The following is a 23,289-nucleotide window of genomic DNA, read 5'->3' on the forward strand; positions in this document are numbered from 1 at the left end:
AGTCAGGTGTGTGTTTGTGCAAATCTGCCGCTGCTCCTTGCTGTACACAGACATGCAGACACGCCTGCTAGCGAGCGCAACGGCACGCTTCCTCCTCACTCCGTCTCTCTTCCTCTCCGCTTCCATCGGCGGTGTGGGAGCGATTAATCAGCCAGTCTGGGAGCACGCTGGATGAATAAATAAATGGATTAGCTGACATGTACAGGCACATTTTGTCATTGTGCTAATCTGGCTGGCAGATTTTACGGAGAACAGAGCTCTTCCAGTGACCTGAGAGGTTAAATCTGATTGATGGTTAATTGTTATGAATTTTGCATTGAGAACCTCACTCCCACTCAACAGTGCTGCTTCATGTACAGGGATTTTCAGAAAAAATATAAAACAAAAAAAATCAGTGAAGAGGAAAAACAGTTTTTTTGTGTGGTTTTTTTTGCAAAGAGGCCTTAATGGATTCACAGTCTGCTTTAGCGGAGCTGGGAGTTGCATAATTACCTGTTTATTAGTGCATTGCCTCCCTTCCTCAGCATCTCAATTAAAACAACTCTCGGTTTGCTCTTACTTCAAAAAGACACGGCATACCAATCAGGCTGCTCGGCCACTCTGTCTGCACGTGTGTCTGAGTGCACTGCACCTGCTACGCCTCGCATTGACCGCCGAGTCAAACACTCAAAACAAAGCCCTCTGTCAAGTGCTGGCTCTCCGCTGCAGGCCTCCCGTTTAACAAGCGTGCTCGGCTCTGAAAGAATTTTCTGTCGGATTATTGACTTCCATAAGTGTCCTGTATCCATTAAGAGCCCTCCATGCTTCATTTTTAAATATGCGCCAGGGGATCAACAGTCAAAGATATTTTCCAAACAGAAGGAAGAAAAGCTCGAGAAGACTACCAACGTGTTTCCCTTAAAGCTAATTAGCCCATTTTTTTTCTCATTGAGCTTGCATAATGAGTTCTCAATTTCCATCACAACCGTGATACGGCGTTGCACTAATTGCAGCCATCTACAGTGGCGTCCAAAAGTATTCATACACCTTCAAGTTCCCCTTTTGAAGTTTGTCACATGATTACCATAAGGTTTAGTGTAATTTACTGGAATTTTATGCTATATAGGCTAACATAGGGCAATGCAATGGAAAATGGAAAAGAAATTATCCATGGTTTTTAAAGTTTTCCATTGAAAAAACTTTTTTTTTGCTCATTCTGCTTTGCAAAACACCCCCAGCTTAGTCAGATTGGTCAGTCAGTGTCAGTAGAAAGCAATTCCAACATTTTACTACAGATTCTTAGTTCGATTTAGGTTTGTACTTGGACTGTTCCATTTTAATATAGTTTTGGTCTTAACGTCTCAGTTGTAGCTGTGGCTGTCTGCCTGCTGTGTTCAAGTTGTCTCAGAAGTTGGTGCTCCAATCTGAAAATGACTTCACTCCAGACAGAGCGCTGTAGAGACAAACAGTGAGATACTTCTTGAGATATTTGTTGGGATATTTTACAGCATTGTGTTTCACTTGTTCAAAAAGAAACTAACTTTACTTACCTAATAAGCTTAGTTTGCAGTTTACATCAGCGGCTTTCTACACAGTCTGCCTCTGCAGCGATATTGGATACTGAACTCAGACGAAAGAAGAAGCCATGGAAGGATCTGTTTTGCTTCAACAAAACGCTCACAGAGGGAAACAGACCCCTCTTTCTGCAGACGGATTCCTTCATGGTCGACTTCATGACTTTGCAATTTCCATCCAGGAGTTTTTAGCCACTTGACAGTCTTTGAAGGTATTTTATGTAGAATGGTACAAATTTACGTAATTTCTCATCTTGTACAATACGTTACGTCAAAAGTATTCATGTCGGCTGCAGGTACAAAATCCAGATACTGGAAGCAGACTAGTTGAAGAGAAATATTAGCATTGCTGTTCGAGCACATTTCTACATAAAACATGGCCACAAACTTCTGACCAATCACACAACACTTCACACAGAGCTCTGTAGGAAATGGTTCATCCTGGTCCTGGATGGTCGAGAAGCAGAGGCGGCCTTCCCACGATCGGACGTATGGGAGAGTCTTCATCCTGCTCAAAAGTGAATCTCCTCTACTCAGTCCTGAATCTTTTTGTCTTCAAGAACATAGCGATGTCACGTTTTACATTTTTATTTGAAACTATTTTTAAAACCATGCATCATTTTTGTTTCACTTCACAATAATGAGCTACAAAAGTCCCAAGTTAAAGGCAGATGAATGCTTGTTAGTACCCAAGAACTGTTCATGTGGAAATATCTGTATTCTCCAGGAAAGCAGGCTCTTTTTTATAATTCATCATCAGCTCCGGCAGACTGACAGGAAGGAAGGCTCAGTCTGCTGACACTGAGGCAAAGAGCAGCCAGAGATGATAGCGGAGCCAGACACAGACCTGTCTCTCTCACTCAGACAAACTGCATACTGTAGCACCTGAAAAGAAGCAGCTGGGCACTGGTGGACTCGTGGAAAATGAGGAAGTAGTCTCCTCTCTCCCCTCTTTGCAAAGTTTCTCCAGTGACTGACACTTCCAGTCCATTGGGACCAGCAGCGCTCAGAAAATCACCAGGCTTCAAGTAGTGCTGGATAAGCTAAAAAATCCCTGTCATAAATTGCTGGTGGAGGTAGTTCGGATATGCTTAAAACGGCAGACAGGTGGGATAACGTTGTCTCAGTTCTCTCACACTATAAAACTACAATGACACTCATTAGTTTGGGGTTTATTGACGAGTCCCTTTGCTCTGTCAAGGTGACGGCAGGTAGAACAGCTGTCAGTCCATAAAAGCCTCATCACCCAAGCTCTGCTCCTCATTATGTAGGTCATCCTCGTTTTTTTTGCTGCAGCAACACAAATTCCTGTAACTCTCTTGACTGCAGGTCACCTACTTACCAGCTTAAGCGTGCACAACAGCGCTCCCGGTTCACCACTTTGCCTCTGTCCATTTTTATGCCTAAGTACCGATCAGACATAAGTTTCTCCCCGGCGGAGACGGTAAATTTCACCGACACAGATATACAAACAGTTCTGATAAGTCCCAGCTTCCTCCTGGTGAAGATGAGAAATATGCATAACCGCAGAAAGGGTTCAATTTCATCGAGTTTTTCCCCTTCGGTCGTTTCCGCAGCAAATGTCACCAGGAGTGCTGAAGTTTTATTATTTACAGGTTAACATCTCAAAGCCCAGCGGGGAGGTGTGAGGAGGCGATGGAAAGAGGGAGAGAGTAAATCAATGATAAGTGAGAGTACATTATGCTAAAGTCTGCTGCATGTAATATTAATAGGGGAGAGGAGGAACATTGCCTGAGTGTTTGTCTGAGGGGGTGTACATGCATGTGTTGATCGGGAGTTTTGCGACGTACCTGGCTGGGGGATTTCTGCAGCTGTCACACTCGGAGCTTCTGAGGAGGAGCAGGGCCTGCAGTCCCAAAGCAAAGCTTCAGCTGCAGCAGCGTTAGCTCTCTGACAGCTGGAAGAAAAGCTCCTGCTGCTTTTCTTCTCCTGTGAAGTGTCTCCTCCAAACTTCTCCTGCTAGAATCTGCACGTATTGTACTACAAACACTGCTCTCATCCTCCTGGAGTGAGCTCTCAAATCAGCTTCTCTCAAGTAACCTGTGGATTAAACTCAGAGTGGGTTTTTACCACGTGCTAGTTGCTAGCAACATGAGCTGGTTGTGGTGACGCAGTTTTTAAAGTTCTTTATTATCAATCAAGTTTATTTGTATAGTGCATTTCAGCAACAAGGCAGTTTAAAACGCTTTAAATCATAAAAATACAAAATCATAGACAAAGTCAACAACTGAAGCATTACATTTTGTCAAGTGCCATATTTACACATGAGAATGTTTATGTTTCATTTATAATGTTTCAAAAGCAACTCTAAACAGGTGGCCTTTTAGTTTAGATTTAAAGGAACTCAGTGTTTTGGCTGTTTTTCAGTTTTCTGGAAGTTTGTGCCAGATCGGTGGTGCATAGAAGGTGAAGGCTGCTTCTCTGTGTTTGATTCTGGTTCTGGTTATAAGAAAACAAGAAATCAAACTTTATGCTTCTAAATATAATTCAATGTAATTACAATATTCATGAGAAAATGCTCGTCTTTTCATCCATCCATCCATTGTTCCTCCATCTATTCATCCAACTATCCAGTCATCCTTCCATCCTCCTATCCATGTATTTGTTCATCCAACTAGCCATCCTTCCCTCTATCCATCCATTTGTCCAGCCATCTTTTCTATCACTTAATTCATCCAATCATCCAAGTAAAACTGGATGATTATTGACTAGAGTTATTGTTCTCAATCCATTTCAAATTTCAACATTTTACTGTCTAAAAATTATAAATAATTTCAGTGATTCAAGGCTAAACTGTTGGTCTTTTTCCTTTAATAAGCTACTTATGGCTGGATAAAATTTGAGATCTTTACTTTCATTCTGCCTTGGATTGGCTCATAGAACTGCTTCTTCCTATTTATTTATCACAATTCATTTGTCTATCAGACATTATTTTGCCAAAAAAGTACTTGTATGTTGTTTTTTTTTTTTCTTAAGTTAATTTGACAGCCCCTGCTTGAAAGCGAACAAAGTACTGGATCTGCGTTCCCTTTGTTTGTGTTTATCTACCCTGGCATCTAGAGCCCTCCTCATTTCCTCATGAGTGCCATCAAGTGCACTTCTACCCAGCAACATCCCCATATCAACTCTCCATCTTTGCATCCTTATAGAAACATAAATTGGCTGGGTGGAAGCTTGGCATGATCCTCCCATCAGTCTATTTACCATATAATGCCAAGTGTTATTGTGTTACTGAAGTCCTACACACCAGCTGTCCTGCTTCTCAGTCTCCCTCTCTCAAACTTCTCAACAGTGTGTATCCTCCCTCAGGGACAAGTGTGGGAGGTAGCAGAGTGGGTGGTTCAATCGGGTTGGGTAGCTATCGGATAGAATGGAAGTGACTGGAGAGGAGGCTGAGGTCTTACGGTTTAATTTAAGGCATGCCACCGCATGCAAAACAGAAGGACTGAGAGAATACACTTGGAAGTTGGTGAGTCGACTGGCGCTGAATGTCTGGGCGACAAAATCTGACTTTTTAAATTTTTTTTACAAATGAAACCACAACACTTAAATATTCTTGCTAAAATATATACATGCTTTGGCTCCAAACAAAACTATATTTGCTAAGGAATTTTAAATTCATCAAAATTGTATAAATCAAAGCTGGTTGCGCATTTAGAAACACTAACGGCACACAGTGGTGGATCTAGAAACTTTTACATGGAGGGAAAAACGGTTCCGGTGGATCTCCTCTGTCAAGGATGTGAGAAATTTAAAGAGAGGCAACAAAAAGTCCACAAAACACTAAAAACTTTATTGTATGACTATCTCTTGGAAGAAAACAGACACGTATTAGGTGTAACTGTAGTTGTTATTTATCTTAATTTTATACAAATTTCAGTCTTTAAAATACCAGAATTTGCACTTAGTTTTCTTCTTAAAATATTAGTTCCACTGGCAGATTATATAACTTAATACAAGACATTTTTCAGTGAAATAATCTGCCAGTGGAACTAGTATTTTTATTAATATTATGGAATAATTTACTGAAAACAAGCTCCTGTTTCTTGCTAAAATGTTACTTTTAAATTAGTTTTGTCTTATTTCAAGCGTTCTATAATCTAGACCAAAATTACTTGGTGAGTTTTAGTGTTTTTGCAGTGCACGTTTAATGACATCATAGAAATCCCCCTGTAAGGTGGGTGGGGCTTCTTCATGTACTCCACTATGACTGTTCATATTTGATGAAGTAATATCTTCAAATAGCCAAATTAGGTTGTTTTTTTTAAAGGTATAGAAATTCTGTTAACTCCAGCAGCTAATTATGCGATGAAAAAGTTAAACTTTTAATCTAAAAGCTAAAACCTTCAACACTTTAAAACCTTTCACCCTAAAAATGATTTAAACCACAATGGGATTGGTGGATTTATTATTATTTTCTCACCGAACACCATATTCTGTCTTATTAATATATATGGCGCACCTTTTTGTGGTCACTTTGGGGGGGGTTTTTTGTGTCTCTTAAAGACCTTAGGATGCATAATTACTAGTATTTTTTTGCCAAGCCATCTCTGAGGTAGCTTAAAATTTTTTCTACACATAAATACTAAGCAAAAGCAAAGAATTACTTCGGAATTTGGTGACCTGATTTTTAACTGGGTGTGAGTGCCTCCCTGTTATTAAATGTTCTTACTTCCTAACTGATAAGAACAACACAAACACTTTGTTCGTGTGTTGTGCTGCGTCTTCGCTCAGCATGTGGCTGCATAATTCTCTGTGTCTCCAGGTAATTTGGCCCAGCGCAGGAGAACGCACAGTTGTGGAGATTTGCATTCACTAATTAATTTGTCAGAAGTAATTCTTTTTCACGTGGCGCTTGATTAAAACCAACCAGATTAATAATTAAATCCAACCCACAATTATTGCTCCGTGAAGTTTTAAATATTAGGGGCATCGAATGGCTGTCTGCTCATTTAGTTTGATGTTCAGCAGACACTTCTGGGTCTGGTTCAGAGGAGAAAGGTTGGTGCTGAACAGATGAGACATAGTGGTAATTACGCTGAGATTTGCCACACACAGTTACACACACAATAAGACTTAGGTTTTAGTCTTATTTTAAATTTATTGGTTTAAACCTTTAACATATACATACAGTTCTATGCAAGAATATTGAGTCATTGCTCACTTACTTATATTGACTTAGTAATTTTTCTGGTCTAAAGGATAGAAAACAAATAACACTTATTCATTACTTTCTTTACTACAATCTGTTTCCCTTTCAGGTTTTTACTGATTCCTAAGAATTATAATATAAGAGGATAAAAGAGCAGCATTTTATGTGTTTCTCTCTGGCTTTCCAGCCATGAGATGTCACTTTAATTGTTTATATTATATCACACCTCTTTTGACAAACCATTCCAAAAAAGATGAAAAATACACTGGACCCTCACCTATTATTTTAGAAAATGCATCTTGGCAAGCTAAAATACCTAGCCCAAATGCTACTTGACATGCTATTGTCTGGTGCCTGAAAAGCAGCCAATCTGGGAGGGTCATTTTTTGACAATGATTGGCCCTAATATTCCTCCTGTTTTACGATCATAATGTAATATATTTAAGGGGTGCATTCACACCAGCCCTATTAAGTCCGCTTTAATTGAACTCTAGTTTTTTTTTTCTAGTTCATTTGAGGAGGTGTGAATTCTGAATAAAACTCTGATGTGGACCAAAAAAGTGAATTCTGGTTCGTCTACAACCCTAGACGTTGGTTCGGTTGAAGTGAACTCTGTTGCGGTTTGAATGCATATGTGAACACCAAGTGGACCGGAGACCGCTTCAAAAGCAGGAAGTGAACTATAGCCCAGGGCATTCTGGGTAAATACAACCAAATCAAAAGCAGGAGTCTAGCGCTAGTGGAAGAAATGGCTTTTACCAAAGACGAGAGAAATCTTACAACCGCTAAATTCTGATAAAATTTTATTTTTGTTTACATTTTCTGAACAAGAAAGTTACACTCATGTCTTTATAGGTTATCATGTCACCTCCTTCAGTGGTTCATAGTGCAGCTCCACCACAGGCGAGGAGAGGAACAGTTTTTTCAATTAGATTGGATCGTTTGACAAAGTGCAATGTGAAAGCGAACCGCAGCAGCTGAAAATGTAACAAATGTTACAATTTTGGTCCCCAGTCGAAGAGAGTCTACCAGACCACATAGCCAAACCGGACAGCAACTTCACCTTTATTTTGTCTTAGGATTTATGAAATTTAAGGCTTTGGTCTCAAAAGTTCAGGATTTCATAAAAAATCTGGAACATATTTTAAATTTAGCACGTGTTTATGAATTGGATATATTTTTAGGAGCTCTTAGCTCTTCATAGCCACTGTTTTATTTGTCAGATTGAAAAAGGACTTGTGTTGTTTGAGAACATTTAGAAAACTGAATTCCCTCTCTTTTTCAATTTTTCATCTTTTCCTCTTTTCTCTTTCTAAGGGCCCATGCAAGAGACAGTCTTCGACTTCTGGCGGATGGTGTGGCAGGAAAACACGGCAGCTATAGTTATGGTGACCAACCTGGTGGAAGTGGGCAGGGTGGGTATTAATTACAATCACTCAAACCGCAGATCTCAAACAAGATTATCTCACTCTCGGGTCGACTGACAGCCCGATTGTATCCCGAGGCTAGCCGAGCCATCTTTTATGTTTTTTAATGTCTTTGAACATCAGTGCCCAGATGTTTGTGTGTGTGTGAGTGTATCCTGACTTAGTGAGGCGTGGGACTCGTGAGCCGCCAGCTCTTTTTCCATCTATCTGATCAGTGAGAAGTGAAAAGAAACTGATTGATGGCCTTCATTACCAGAGAGGCATCCAGGCGACTGACTACTGTTTCATCTGAGTGGCTCTATAACAGAAGATTAGACTCTGCTGTAACTGCCAGCTCTTACAGAGCCCTTCGGAAAAGAAATGTCTCCTAATGTCGTCCTCATTGGACAAAAGAAGGGGACTCTTATTAACTCAAAAAGATGTTTTATGCTTCTAAGCTAACCGTAGAACCTTAGCAGACTTTTTTTAAGGCCTACATCATAATTTTTACATATTTTTCTTTCCAGACTTGTATCTCATAATAAAATAAAATTTTCCCCCCCACAATTTAGAAATATAAAACCGTCACTTTGTTGTGACAGTATAATATTAGACATCTAGTCTGTGAAAAAAATTGAGCTCATCTGCCTTCTCCTGAGGTCACAGCGGCATCAGAAACAACCAATCAGAGCCAGGAGGAGGGTCTTAGTGCTGTCAATCACCCTTCTGTACACAAATTACCACAACAGAAAAATGTTAATTTGTCTCATGTAATCTAATTAAGTTTGTTTACATGAGTTCAATAAACTTAATTTGAGTACTTGTGACCAGATAATACAATATACTTAAGATGGATCACTTGTTTTATTTTTTTCAGTGCATTCATTCAACATTTTCTTATAAGAAAAATCTGTTTGTCAAGAAAGCAATTCATTCTCATTTTCTAGCCATAAGCATTTTAACTTTTTCCCATAAGTTAAAATGCCATATTAAAAATGCCATAATATGATATAAGTTAAATCAATTTTAACTTATAAAATGGGGGAAAATATCATGCTTCACTGGTAGATTATTTCACTTATAACTGGTATTTTTTATCAATATTAAAGATTTGTTCACTTAAAACAAGCTCCAAAAGTTACTTGTAAGTTAGACGTCTTATTTTAAGTACTTAAGATATTTGCATTAGAAACTTAACCAAAAATACCTTGCATGATTTTGTGTTTTTGCAGTGTAGGTTTTCTGGCTCTAAAATGTGACATAGGCCCTTTAACAAGAACAAGTGGTATTAGTCAGAACAATGCCTTTGTTTGCCTTTCTAATTTGTTCCACTTAACCTCACACTTTGTTCCTTGTAAAGTTGATTATAATCAAGAGAAAATGAAGGTCTTAACGATTAGACTGCCCAGGGATTTTCTTCAAAGAATTTTAAACGCTTCTGAGCTAAAAACACCCTAAAGTTATGCACACCTTCATTTTGCTGATGTGCATTTTTTGGTGGGGGCTTAAATGTATCGGAGCTGATAATGATTCATGGACCCATCTCTAGGTACCTCATTAAGCTTCTCCTCTACAGTAGCTTAGCCCAACCCCACCCCGCCCCACACCTTCTCCACACCTGCTTAGCTGCAGCAGGGCCCTCTGCGGGGCTCTGGCCCCCCGAACCGTCTGTTATATGATCCTTGTCCAATGGCGGGCAGCAGCCAGAGATGGTGGCTCCGCAGTGGGGCCCTATAAAATCACTCTGCCATATCGCAGCAGGCCATCTGCTCGGCACAGTTGCTGATGCACTCTGGGAAACCCTGGCACACGCTCAGAGGAGCGCACGTAGCTTCTGTCCCGGCACTTCCAAACACACAGGGGCGGCACACAGCGCACTTTGATGTATGAGAGGTTTGATTTTGGAGGTTACCGTTTGAGATGAGATGTTGTTTTTTATGCCTTGTGAAAATATTCGTACCTCTTGAATTTTAACAGGCTTTGTCACATTAAAAACTACAAACTTCAATGTTTGTTTTATTTTATTTGATAGAGGATAGCTAGTGATTGAGTTAATCTATTAAGTTGATTTATCTTATTGATCAACTAACAGGTGGACAGAGTACCCGAAAATTACACTTAAGTAAGAGTAGCACTACTTAAACATATTTTCACTCAAGTAAAAGTAAAAACTCTACTGAAATACAGAGTAACTGATCAAATTATCATTTAATATTTAAAAATTACATAATGAGACAGACCAAAATATGAAGTTAAGTGAAAAATTTTATACTGTAAGGACAAAAATGACAATAATTCATGTAAGTGACAAAAAATAAAATCATGCAAAAGAAAATGTTTCCAAATCAGTTTGTTTCAATAAAAAACAAACATAAAGTTTTAACAGAAACTGCAGGAAATTTTTGTTTAAAACATGTTTGTTTTTCACTGGGTGGAGAATTCAGACATTTTACTCAAATAAGAGTAGAGATACTTCATAACAAAATTACTTGAGTAAAGTAAGCATACTTTCAAAAGCACACTTTTTCAAAAAGTTACTCAAAGTAAATGTAACTTGTTACTACACAACTCGATTGACGACTAACGATTAATTGATCAGCAGACGTTTTCTTAAATACCTCAGTTTACCGTGAGTAATTTCATTGTAAACTCAATTGTCCTGTGAAGAAGGTTTGCATTATTTGCAAACCTTGGAATGAATTTGTGTGACTTTCAAACAACAATTTAAAAATGGTAAAAATTTGGCTTGCTGCCACTGATGACACACGTGGACACTGTCAATTTCTGCTTAAATCTTCTTAATACAAAGATCTCGTCGTTTACCATCCATGTTTTCTGTTCCATTTTATTGTCATAGCATTGTAAACAGACATCCAGTAACTTTTACTCCAAAGGAAAACAGTTGATTAAATATAGCTGAAAATATGTGCTTTTGAAATTAGAGTGACTCATCCCACTCCTCTCCCAGAAAATACACAAAAACCAACAAAACAGTAAAACATTTACCAAAGAACAATTAGGAAACTAATTGCCTTCTTTTTATTGAGAGAAACGTGCAAGACCCTTTTTATGTCTCCTGTCAGCAATGCTTTTACAGATGCATCTTCTAATAAAATCAAACTACTTTGTTATTTCATCAAAATATTTCATTTTTAGTTTATTGCCAAGCAGGTAAAAAAATTAGAAAACACTTTTAATGTCTTTGTTGTAGCTATTAAGTACTTTCAACTTGCTCGACAAAAGGTTTGGACACCACTAGATTAGATCAACACACATTCCTGCACTGAAATGGCCAAGTCAAAGTCCAGACCCAAATCATTTTGCGAATCGGTTTCAAAACTAGATAAAATAGGCACTCTGTTTCCAACCTGACTGGGCTTAAGACATCTTATTTGTTTGCACTAAATATAAGGCATTTAGTGCAAACATCTTGGTGCACTTGAAATAAGACAAAACTAATTTGGAGGCAACTTTTCAGCAAGATATGAGCTTGTTTCAAGTAAATTATTTTAGTTTATTAGTAATATTAGAAATTGTGGAGTACGCACTATTTAGATCAATATTATACAGCCCAGAAATGGAATCAGAATTAGAATAACTACAAACTTAGAATCCAGAAATACTTAATAGGAACAGTCACTACTTAGTTACTTTTATACTACTGCCTTTTAGAAACTGTGACTACTTACTTTTAACCCAGAAAAGGAATTAGAACAAACTTAGAATTTAGCTCATTTTTTAGAAACTGTGGAGTATTCACTTTTAACCCAGGAAAGGAATTAGATTAGTCACTCTTTTGTTTATTTTATCAGAAACTGTAGAGTACTCACTAATTAGATGCAGAGACCAGAAGCCCAGAGGACACTTTTGGATCAACATTGTTAGACTATTTTTTGACTCTTGTTCTCCCAACCCAGAAATGGAATTAGACCAGAGGATACTTAGTAACCTGAACAGGAGCACCTAGTTTACATAATTTAGATCAACACTAGATTCTTTTTCTTCTTTTGCTCTTTCCTTTGTTTTGTTTTGCTTGTATTTCCTTTTAATTCATGTAAAGCACTTTGTATTGCCTTGTTGCCGAAAATGTGCTATATAAATAAAATGACCTTAAAAAATATCAACAGCAATGAATTATTTAAAGTACTAGTTTCACTTATGGGAAAAATGTCTGAGTAAAAAAAATGCCAGTGGAACTAGCAAATTTTTCTGACAAAATTAAGGAATTATTTACTTAAAGCAAGTTCTTCCATCTTGCTGAAAAGTTACTTGAAAGTTTGTTTTGTCTTATTTCAAGTGTAATAAGATATTTGCACTGGAAACTAGACCAACAGTATTTTTTAAGCATTTGTGTTATTGCAGTCTATGCATTATTTTTATTGATCAATCACAGAAAATTGACATAACATCTGTTATGAACATGAAGGCGTCTTCGGTAAATAATAACACTTTTAGTGGAAAGTTGACTCTTTTGATTGACTTTTAATGTAACTTTTATGCAACTTTGGATAAAAATGTAGTTATTTACCAAATAACGCTAAGTTGACACTTTTAATGCATTTTTGCTTTAAAGGTGACATTATTTACCAAAAGACACTTGTCAGTCTTATACACACCCCTTCAAATAAAGTGTAACAAAAAGTGCAGTAACATAAATTAAAGCTTACAGTTGTAATGTAAAAAAATATATTTGAGGGTATTTTGTCAAGGCGCTGTACCTTATTGAAATTAGAGAAATGAGTTGAGAAGAGGTGTCTTCTCAGTAACACACGCCTGTGAGTTTGCCCACGAATGAACATCTGGCATACTTTAGCCCAAAGGCCAGTTCCCTCCAAACCAGGCGACTGATTCAGAGTGATCTAATAAGGTAATGGCTTTTGGCTAATTCAATCTAGCTGGAAGCGGACGGTGCATTTGTGATTGTCATCGGGGATTAGTCATCAGGGGTGTCACACAGAGAGAGAGAGAGAGAGGGTCCTGAAATCCCCCAAACCTCTCTTACTGTGTCACTCCACAAACCAAAATCTCATTTCATTTGTAATCAGCACAGAGATGCCAGAGACGAAAATTAAATCTGCTTGTGGCCGACGTTGCGTTTATCCCTCATCAAAAATTATCAGTCTCTGATATACCTCCGTGATCTCAATCTCTATTACCAGCCGTACTCCACCAGTATCAACAGTTTAATTGAACTGGGGGGAGAGGTGGTGGTAGGGGGGTAATTTTGCGCTCTTATGATACCTGATGCAAGTAATATTTCCGATGGGGTGTTTTAGATTTCTGTTGGGAAATCTGTTTTAAACAGCTGAGGGTTTATTATTTCATGTCATTACTGGATTGTCATTATACCTCCTCTCTGTACTTTTTTTTCCTCTGATTTTGTCCTATTTTTTTACACACTGGAAATCAAGAGGGAGACATGTTAGATTCCCTTGAGGTCTTCTTTGTTCTCCTGCAGCTTTGCATGCAATCCACCTTTAGAGTCATTTTCACGTTATCGACGTGAGAATGAAAAAGCAATAACGTGCGAAAGAACCCTCCGCCGATACATAAGATACCCATTAACAGCGGATCCTTGACCGGGGGACGAAACTAATATGAAGCAAATCTCATTTTGATTTGAAAGAAATGGCTCAGAAACTGAAATATCAGGTGGCAAATTGGAGGTAATGTTATGTGACAATCTTTATTGCGGGATGAGGGGAAAAAACTGACGGCTGTGTGCCGGTTTAAAGCGATGTTAGCATAAACGAGATGATGTTTGGTGTAAAAAAGTTTGTTTTCTGGCCCTCAGGTGAAGTGCTGTAAGTACTGGCCCGACGACACAGAGATCTACAGAGACATCAAGGTGACGCTTATAGAGACCGAGCTGCTGTCAGAGTACGTCATCAGAACCTTCGCTGTGGAGAAGGTAGGCTTGTGTTTCGCTTTCACCTCATTTCGAGTATATTTAACCTTTCGTACAGCAGGAAATTACAAACACTTAGGTTTTTGTGCCTCTAAGTGATACAGCAGAATAAATTATATGTCAAGAGGGATTTCAAAACTTCTTCTGTGCTCTGAAGGACGCAGAAAAGTGATTAAGCTTTGACTTTTATCAGCAGCTTATCAAGGCCTCAGAAACGGTGTGCCACTTAATCTGATAATACTTTTGTGAAATACTGCATGCAGCTTCTTGAAACGATTAATACACCTTAAACATTTTATCCTGCTTGAAGGCCGCAACTAAGGATTATTTTAGTTATAATTCAGACGATTAATTTTAAAAATGTGCACGTTCTGCAGATTTTTAATGTGATTTTTCATGTTTTTTTTTACACACCATTAGAACTACTTTAAAAGATCCAAATAAACAGATAATTCAATTCCTTTTTCAAATTAGAAACTAAACATTTTATTGCCTAAAATATGGACAGTGGACACTTTGAACAAATAACCTGAGTTGGAGTGGAATAGTTGAGATTGAAAAGTATCCAAATCCAGTTTACTTGTAAAGCACATTTAAAAACAGCAAGCTTGCTCAAAGTTCTGTAAAAAGATAAGATTATTCATGTGTTAAGATGGCCTAGTCAAAGTAGAAATACAGTTGAAAATCTGTGGAAAAACTTCCACCATCCAATCTGACTGAGCTTCAGCCGTTAATATAACTAAACCCCATCAAAATAGTATCCATCTAATTTTATTTACAATGGATGAACAATTATTATTCCTTTAAATTTCAACAAACAACAAAATAGCGTCTATAAATAATTAATAAAGTAGTAATCAACAATAATCATATGTTTATATGATCATTTGAACAGTTTTATGTAAGTTCAATATCCATATTGTTCCTCTTTACACATACATGTGCGTAGATCCAAACTAAAACAGAACAACTGATGTAATTGAAAGAAGCAGCCGATTCTTCAACGCTCTCAGTATTAAATAAAATGTTTTCCGGTGGGAATCCTCTCGAATAATTAGCTCTCCTTTCAGATGTTGGTTAGTTACTGCTGAGGCACAAACAGCAGTTTGGGTTACAGTCACACTGTGAGGAGCTGCATCGTGCTGAGAGTCAGATTTTTGAAGCTGCACTGAGTGTTTTATATACATCCACAGCATCCAGGTAGTCAGTGTTGCTCCCTGGAATCTGAAAAGCGCGACACAGAAATGCTTAAGGTTCAAGGCTGCATTCCCCTTTGGATGATACTGTTTGCTGATAGATATTGGAAAGTTTTTTCATCCTTCCTACTCTTACCTCCATGTCGTTTGTGTTTGCATTTAATTCACTGCTGTATTTGCTCTGCAAGGACCTCTCGCAGCATGTGTACTGTGTTTTTCTCCCCGGCGCTCTGTGTGTTTAACATGATGACTCTGTTCCTCAGAGAGGCGCTCATGAGATCCGGGAGATCCGGCAGTTTCACTTCACCGGCTGGCCGGACCACGGCGTGCCCTACCACGCCACGGGCCTGCTGGGGTTCATCCGCAGGGTCAAGTCCAAGACGCTGACCAACGCCGGGCCCATGGTGGTTCACTGCAGGTGTGTGGTGTGAGGAAACTGAGCTCTTTGTTTATGCTGCTGTGGTACCAAACTCCCTTTTTTTTTTTGTCAGGCTTTTTTTTTTGTCAGGCTTTTGTGCAGTTTTTAGAAGGAAAGAGAAAACTCAGATCTGGGCAAACTTTGCAAGTCTTATTTTTTAGTGTTCCTTTTTCTTTCCTTCTCTGCTTTCTTCTGTCTTTTCTACTTTTTATATTTTCCTTCCCGCTTTGATTCCATCCTTCCTATTTTCTGTCCATGTCCCTGTATCTTGTATCTTCCCTTTCCTTCTTTCATACCTTCTGTTTACATCTCAAATTTTTCTTTCTTTATTTCTTTTATTTCTTTGTTTACTTGTGTTTTTCTTTTTCTTGCTTGTCCTCATTCCTTGCGTCTTACCTTTTCTCTTCAAGTTCTTTCCTTTCTGTCTTCCTTCTACCCTCCCTTCCAGTTTTTACAGAGTCCATATTTTTTTTACTGTGCAACTATCTGCCATAAAGTCACGATGTATTTTATGTTTTACAATAAACGTAGCAGATGACTTGAGAAAAGTCTGGTTTTTTTACATGAGAAATGTGTAGGAACTCTGTAGGATTTGTTCGGTTATTGGTCTATAATTAATGCTGTGAAATGAATGAATTAACTTTACACAGTCCTATGTTTGACAAAAAGAACCGAAAGATTTTTGGGAGAATCCCATTTAATGTGCAGCAGATCTCTACAAACACTCCTAAACGTATTTCCAAATGGGAAATATAACACACAGAAGCATAGATTTGTAACTTGTTTCTTTAAAATGTTTCATTTTAAACTGTTTGTAATCAAGACATTACAAAATAAACACCCATTTAGTGCATGTTGACCCGCATGTCATGTGCTGCAATGCAAAAACTTTTACCTGTATGTTCATTAATTTTGTCACTGTTGCATTTTTCATGTTATAATTGGCCAGATGTTTTCACTGTGTGACAGAAATGGAGTGCAGAGAGCCAGTTGAAAAGCTTTGCATTTATAGCTCAGTGTTTCTCCTGTACATATATCATTCAGCAGCAATGCTGCATTCACAGATGTGAACCTTCCCCTCGTTACATGCACTAAGGCACAGATGCCAGAAATTCTTTGTTTTATAAAGCAGAAGATTTTGTCTTTTTTTTTTAACAGAGGAACATCAGATTTAGAATTTAAAATTACATTTTAAGTTTTGACCTACAGGGTTAGAGGTGATTGAATTTTATGCATAAATGTGTGTCGTTCCGCTGCATGGTGAACTTTTAACCTGCATTTATGGACGCAGCAACAACCTATGGTCAGTGATTGATTATTTTCCTGATAGATTTTTTTTTTTCACTTGTAAGTGTAAATGTTGAGTTGGGGAGCGTGTCCAACACCGATTTATTTTAATTTAAAGTGAGTAGAGGCCCTGAACTCATTTGGAAAGAAGCTCAAGAAACGTCAACCTGATCTATCCTAACCTGTTCAAGGAAGAACATTTAAGAGAAAAAACAGGCTGTGTTTACATAAGATCTGTCTGAAATTAAAGCAGTTATAGAAAATTCTTTTGTCTGCGTACAGTGCTGGTGCCGGTCGGACCGGCTGCTTCATCGTCATCGACATCATGCTGGACATGGCGGAGAGGGAAGGTGTGGTGGATATTTACAACTGTGTGAGGGAGCTGCGCTCACGGAGAGTCAACATGGTTCAGACGGAGGTATGGTCAACCTTCTCTCCCAGTAACCTCAGCAGCAGAAGTGGGTAGAGAACCCAAAAACTGTACGCAGGTAGGAGTAGCACTACTTCAACATATTTTTAATCAAGAAAAAGTAAAAATTTGAGAGAGAGAGAGAAAAAGGTACTTGGCAGAAAGGCTTCAGAGTAACTGATTATAACATCCGACTTAGTGTATAAAGATTATTTGGTAACACTTTATTTGAAGGGACATGCATAAGACTGACATTACTCTGTCACAAACATGCCATAACGCCTGTTATGAACATGAAGGAGTCCTCATAGATGTTTACGACTGTTTTAGTTGCAATAAAAGTTGCATTTAAAGGGCATTAAATTTGCCATCTTTGCTTCAAGTGTCATTATTTACCAAATGACATTCATGAGAATAGTCATAACCATTCACAAAAACTCCTTCATCTTCATAGCAGGTGTTATATCATGTTTATGACAGTGTAATGTCAGTCTTACGTACACCCTTTCAAATAAAGTATTACCAATTATTTAATTAAACAGCACCGCAAAAATAGAAAATCTTACCAAGTATTTTTGTGCAAAGATCTTAGTACACTTCAAATAATAAAAAAAACTAATTTACAAGCAACTTTTCAGCAAGAAATAGCAGCTGGTTTTAAGTCAATAATTCCTTAATATTTACAAAAAATGTAAATTTCATCCACTGGCAGATTTTTTCACTTATAACTAATACTTTTTCATCAATATTAAGCAATTATTTACTCCTAATTAATGCTGAAAAGTTACTTGTAAGTTAGTTTTGTCTTATTCCAAATGAACTATGATATTTTCACCAGAAACTAATATTGAGAATAATTTTGTGTTTTTGCAGTGGGACAAAAATAAAAAGTTAGACTAAAATAAAAACAAAAACAAATGAATAACATATTACAAAATAACAGGAAATCCAGGAAACTGTGTAAAGCTTAAGAAACTGATACTTACTGTAGGTAATGTTACATAAATCCCTTCCAGTGATAACAGAGTTTTTTGTATATTCACCAACTCCAAATGGCACAACTAACTCAGCAGATACAAAACAACATCAGAACAACAAAGTCTGGGTGTAAACAAGTCTCAATTTAACATAAACTGTAGGTGTTTCATTAATTTTTATTAAACAGTTTGTTTTCATTCTGTGAAGTTACCCTCTGTGATTCGAGTATCCAGAAATATTACATGATATCAATGGATTACAAGTAAAACATACGGAGTTGTAAAACTACTCCTAAAAGTTCATTTTTTCCAGAAAGTTATTTAAGTAAATGTAACTGAGTAAATGTAACTTGCCCACAAAACAAACCAGGAGGTCTAGGGAGGAAAAGCAACGGCTTGTAGCCATCTAAAGTGGTCAAGTAGTATCAACATTTAATTCTCCTCATTAGCCCCCTTTACTTCAAGACAAAAGCTTAAAATTTAAAGAAAAAAAACGCTTTCATATATTTCGAGTGATTTATTTGATTTATTTTGAAGCTGAGTGCAGCAGATCAAGTGGAGATCTCTCATGATTTTGCCATTCAGTCATTATGTCAATTATCTTTGAAAATCCAGCATAATAATTTTTGTCATTTAGTGGAAAGTATCTGCTCAAATTTCACATGTGAACGTTTCATTAACACATTACAAAACCATCCGATTTAACGGGAGTTCTGCTGTGTTTGTCTTTCAGACCATCTATTTGTCGCTAACACCTTTTTTTAAGTGGATCATCTCTTAGACATTTATTAAGTTGCGCACAGAACAATTTCCCAGGGTGCTCGGCGTAAGTGGTTGGCTCTACATTTTGGGATAACGGGATTTACAGGCTTTGAACAGAAAGTATTTAGTTGATATCAGTGACTGAAAACATTCCTGGCCCTTTTTCCAGCTATTCTCCGGTGCAGACTTCCCTTAACGCCGGCCATCTGGAGATGTCCATCGTGTCGTTGAATGCATCATTTCCCTGTAATTCTCTTTAAATCACAGGCGTCATTGGACTTAATGGGCAAATGTTTCATCGTTGACGTCCAAATGGGGATTTGAGCAACCGGAGACCAAACGTTGAGTCACTCTCCTGAAGTTCAATGACCTTCAAACTGCGCGCGTACGCGGGTGTTTTCCCTCGCAGGTGTTCAGGCTCATTGGCTCGGCTCCTGCGCCTGCAGCCAGACACAAACACTCCGCCACGGTTTAATTCGCCCATGAAAATGTAATGCGACGTCTTTAATACTTTATGAGCTCAGATAGGATCCATCAACCTGTAAATTGATAAACATCTGACCTACTGACCCGGCCCAGGGCGCCGCAGGCTCTCAGTCGACAGTTCACATTGCGTTCTGGACAGATAGCAAAAGGCTTTTTCTGTTTGTACGTGTAAATCAGTGACCCCTGAGTTTGAATGCGGATTTTGGAACAAAGTGACAAGGAAGTGTCAGCTGAAAATGTCACTTCAGAATAGATTTGCATCAAGCTTCAAGCTGTGTCACCGTCTCCAACGCTTGAGTGATTGACTCCAGGAGGAGGAAATCTGCTGTAATTTCCTGCTTCGGTCTGCATGAGAGCTGCTTTCATTGTCCAGACTTCATGCTTATTCACAGAGGCATGCAAAAATATTCACACCTCTGGAGCTATTTCACATTTCATCACATCAAAACCACAAACCTTAATGTATTTTACGACATGATCAACACAAAGCAGCACATAAATTTGGAGTGCAATCAAACTAGCATGTGGTTTTCAAATTAAAAAAGCAAAACATGCATTTAAATTTATTATCTTTGAGTCATTATGTGTTTTGATTTCATTTCGGAGTTTCAGAATAAAAGGGATGAGAGGTGGGTTTCAGTTGTGTGTGGAAAAACATTTGCAATAATTTCCTCCTCCTTCACAATCATGCACCACTTTATCTGCCACATAAAATCATCTTCAAATGCATCTGCTTTTGCAACGTTTCAATATTACCAAATCATAACCGTCCGTGCAAAAGTTGGGTTAAATTTTCGGAAAAGGTCAATTCAGAGAATATTTACCGTTTTTTCGTCCCAGAAAGGATTTAAATCAGCCTTGTAGCAAAAATATATGTTAAAATATGTAACGTAACCTTTCAGCATAAACAATGTCAAATATTAGCTGGGAAAAAAATGCCAAAGGGCTAAAACAAAAACATGTTAAAGGTCACTGAAATCCTCTTGCTAAAGTGCAGCAGACCCTCGTCACGGATGGTTTTGCTGCTGGTGAAAACAAAATTCTCATATTTTTGTGTCATTAAGGTCTAAGAAACATAAACATAACTAAAGTTATTATCTTTAGCCCCTTAGCTTCGTTTCTGGTTATTACAACCAGAAACAAGTGATCAGGCTAAAATCTGGGTGTAGTGATGGACTCTGACCTGAACCTTCAAAGACACATAAACACAGTTACAAAGTCAGCCTTCTATCACCTGAAACATTTCCAGGATTAGAAGACTAATGTCTTTAATCTCATTAATTACTGCAACAGTGTCTTCACAGGTCTGCCTGAAAAAAATAAAACAGAACGCTGCTAGTCGCATTATCACTAAAATCAGGAAGATGGCACACATCATCCCCGTTTGTTTTTTTTACATATATATATATTTAATATTTTTATTGGCATTTTCCACATTTCTTTACATATAAAACCTATATGAGCAATTCACATTCAACATAAAATAAAATAGACTTTTGCTTGGGAGCTATTTTTCTACTAGACTTTTTGTCCAATCCAGTTTGTCCATTTTTTTCTCCATTTTTTTCGCTGTCTTTTGTTTTGAACAGTGCCCATTGCATCCACTATTCTTTGTATTTACATCGCGCCAGTTTTAAAGTTATTATAATCCTCCCTTTAGCTCTGAGAATAGACTTTAAAATACTCCTAGTCAGCTTCTACACACCACAACTCTGGAACAAACTTCCATAAATCTACAAAACAGCTGAAACACTGATTTCTTTTAAATAATTTGTTTAAAGCTGCCTTTGATTAGTAGTAAGTTGAACATTGATCAACATGTTACATGTGTCTTTACTTGATGATTTGGCATTTGACAAAATGTGATGTTTATTGCTTGCTTCATGCTTGGTGATTACATGATGTTTTTGCTGCTGAAATGTGCCATACAAATAAACTTGACTTGACTAAGATGTTTGACAGATCCGCAATGAGGATGCTGTTTTTTTCAGGAGCAGTATGTCTTTATCCATGATGCCATTTTGGAGGCATGTCTCTGTGGGGACACCACCATCCCCGCCAGCCAGCTCCGGTCCGTCTACTACGACATGATCCGCCTGGACCCGCAGACCAACTCCAGCCCCATTAAAGAGGAGTTCAGGGTGAGAACTGTACCCAACATATTGAGAGTGTGTGCAGATCCCTCATAGAGCTTCATCTCAAATGCAGGACAAACAATAGTAAACATGTTCTCTCTTGATGAAAGGCACAACCCCCCTCTGGGCCAATCAGGAGCAAAAATGCATTAATCTGTAATAGTATCACCCCCTCTTGGGCCAATGAGCGTTATATGAGACGCATCATCCCCCCCTAAGTTTCATCACAGTAACATCAGGGGAGTCAGAGCAGTCGCTAATGGAACTGATTAAAGAATTGCACTGTTAATTACCATAGTGGGAGATAATTAGCACACTCACAACCCAAGCGCCTACCTTCCTGCGTCTATATGACAGCATGTAATCTGCCTCCATGCGACAGACTCTGAACATGGTGACTCCCACGCTGCGGGTGGAGGACTGCAGCATCGCCCTGCTGCCCCGGAACCACGAGAAGAACCGCTGCATGGACGTCCTGCCGCCAGACCGCTGCCTGCCCTTTCTGATCACCATCGACGGAGAGAGCTCCAACTACATCAACGCCGCGCTGATGGACGTAAGAGTCAAACATGGACTTGGCTCCGTCGTCTTAGCCACTTCAGAGATGTAGAAATTCACTGAAAAAACTCAAAAGGAACAAAGTGTGAGGTTAAGTGGAACAAATTAGAACAAAGGCAATTTTCTTACTAATACCACTTTTTCTTATTAAAGGGCCTATGTCACATATTAGATCAAGAAAAGCCTGCACTGCAAAAATTCAAATTCATAACAAATGTTTTTGGTTTAGTTTCTAATGCAAATATCTTAGGATATTTGAAATTAGACTAACTTACAAGTAACTTTTCAGCAACATATAGGAGCTTGTTTAAAGTAAATAATTCCTTAATATTAATGAAAAAGTGCTAGGTTTTTTTAAGCCATGAAACATTTTTCTCTTACGTGAAAAAGAAATCTACCAGTGGAACTAGTTTTCTAAAAATCAATATTTTTGCCCTCCTTCAATCTCCCTATTTTTATAGGAGGCATTACTGAGTTAGATGTTAAACATGCTCTCATGTTGGAAGAACATTTTTACAAATATATTGTCAACAGAGAAGAAATTTCCATCAGAAACCTTTATAACAAGTTTCTTAAACTTTTAGGATGAGGACCACTTAACTTATTGGGTTTGTTTTGAGTTATTTACAGATTCTGAAAATTTGGATTCTAAACTTTCCAATTATGAGAAACAATGAAATGAAATCAAATCATGTTAGAGCTATTTGTAATTTAGAAACATAATAAGAAAAAAATAAACCTGAGTTGCTTTGGCAGAAACAAAAACTTTCCTCTGCACTATTAAATATATGTTATCCACCCATTTCTAACAATTGTTTGTGATTAAATCATTTTCAATTAAATAAAATTAAGAACATGTGAGCAGAGCAATAGCAAGCAAAGTTGGGAAAAACAAAGAACAGTTCTCACTAACGACTCACTAACGACTCTGCTGTTCAAAAGAGTCGTTAACAGCACAGAGTTCAAAAGTATCAAATTGTTAGCTAAAGACACATCAATACTCTCACTACGTATGGCTTAG

General features: G+C 37.9%; 1 protein-coding gene across 11 annotated transcripts in view; it reads left to right on the forward strand.

Annotated features, from left to right (window-relative positions):
• LOC116721851 (receptor-type tyrosine-protein phosphatase mu) overlaps window positions 1-23,289 on the forward strand; it is a 200,052-nt gene that overhangs the window by 168,415 nt on the left and 8,348 nt on the right. For 10 of the 11 annotated variants that reach the window (XM_032565855.1, XM_032565857.1, XM_032565858.1 and 7 more), the window contains 6 exons: window positions 8,044-8,141; window positions 13,927-14,043; window positions 15,500-15,654; window positions 17,224-17,359; window positions 21,567-21,716; window positions 22,093-22,266. In XM_032565855.1, coding sequence (XP_032421746.1) covers window positions 8,044-8,141; window positions 13,927-14,043; window positions 15,500-15,654; window positions 17,224-17,359; window positions 21,567-21,716; window positions 22,093-22,266 — 830 coding nt within the window. The remainder of the gene's footprint in view (window positions 1-8,043; window positions 8,142-13,926; window positions 14,044-15,499; window positions 15,655-17,223; window positions 17,360-21,566; window positions 21,717-22,092; window positions 22,267-23,289) is intronic. The other variant, XM_032565856.1, reaches the window with a different exon arrangement.

The sequence above is a fragment of the Xiphophorus hellerii genome, chromosome 6 (assembly GCF_003331165.1).
Source record: "Xiphophorus hellerii strain 12219 chromosome 6, Xiphophorus_hellerii-4.1, whole genome shotgun sequence".
NCBI lineage: Eukaryota > Metazoa > Chordata > Actinopteri > Cyprinodontiformes > Poeciliidae > Xiphophorus > Xiphophorus hellerii.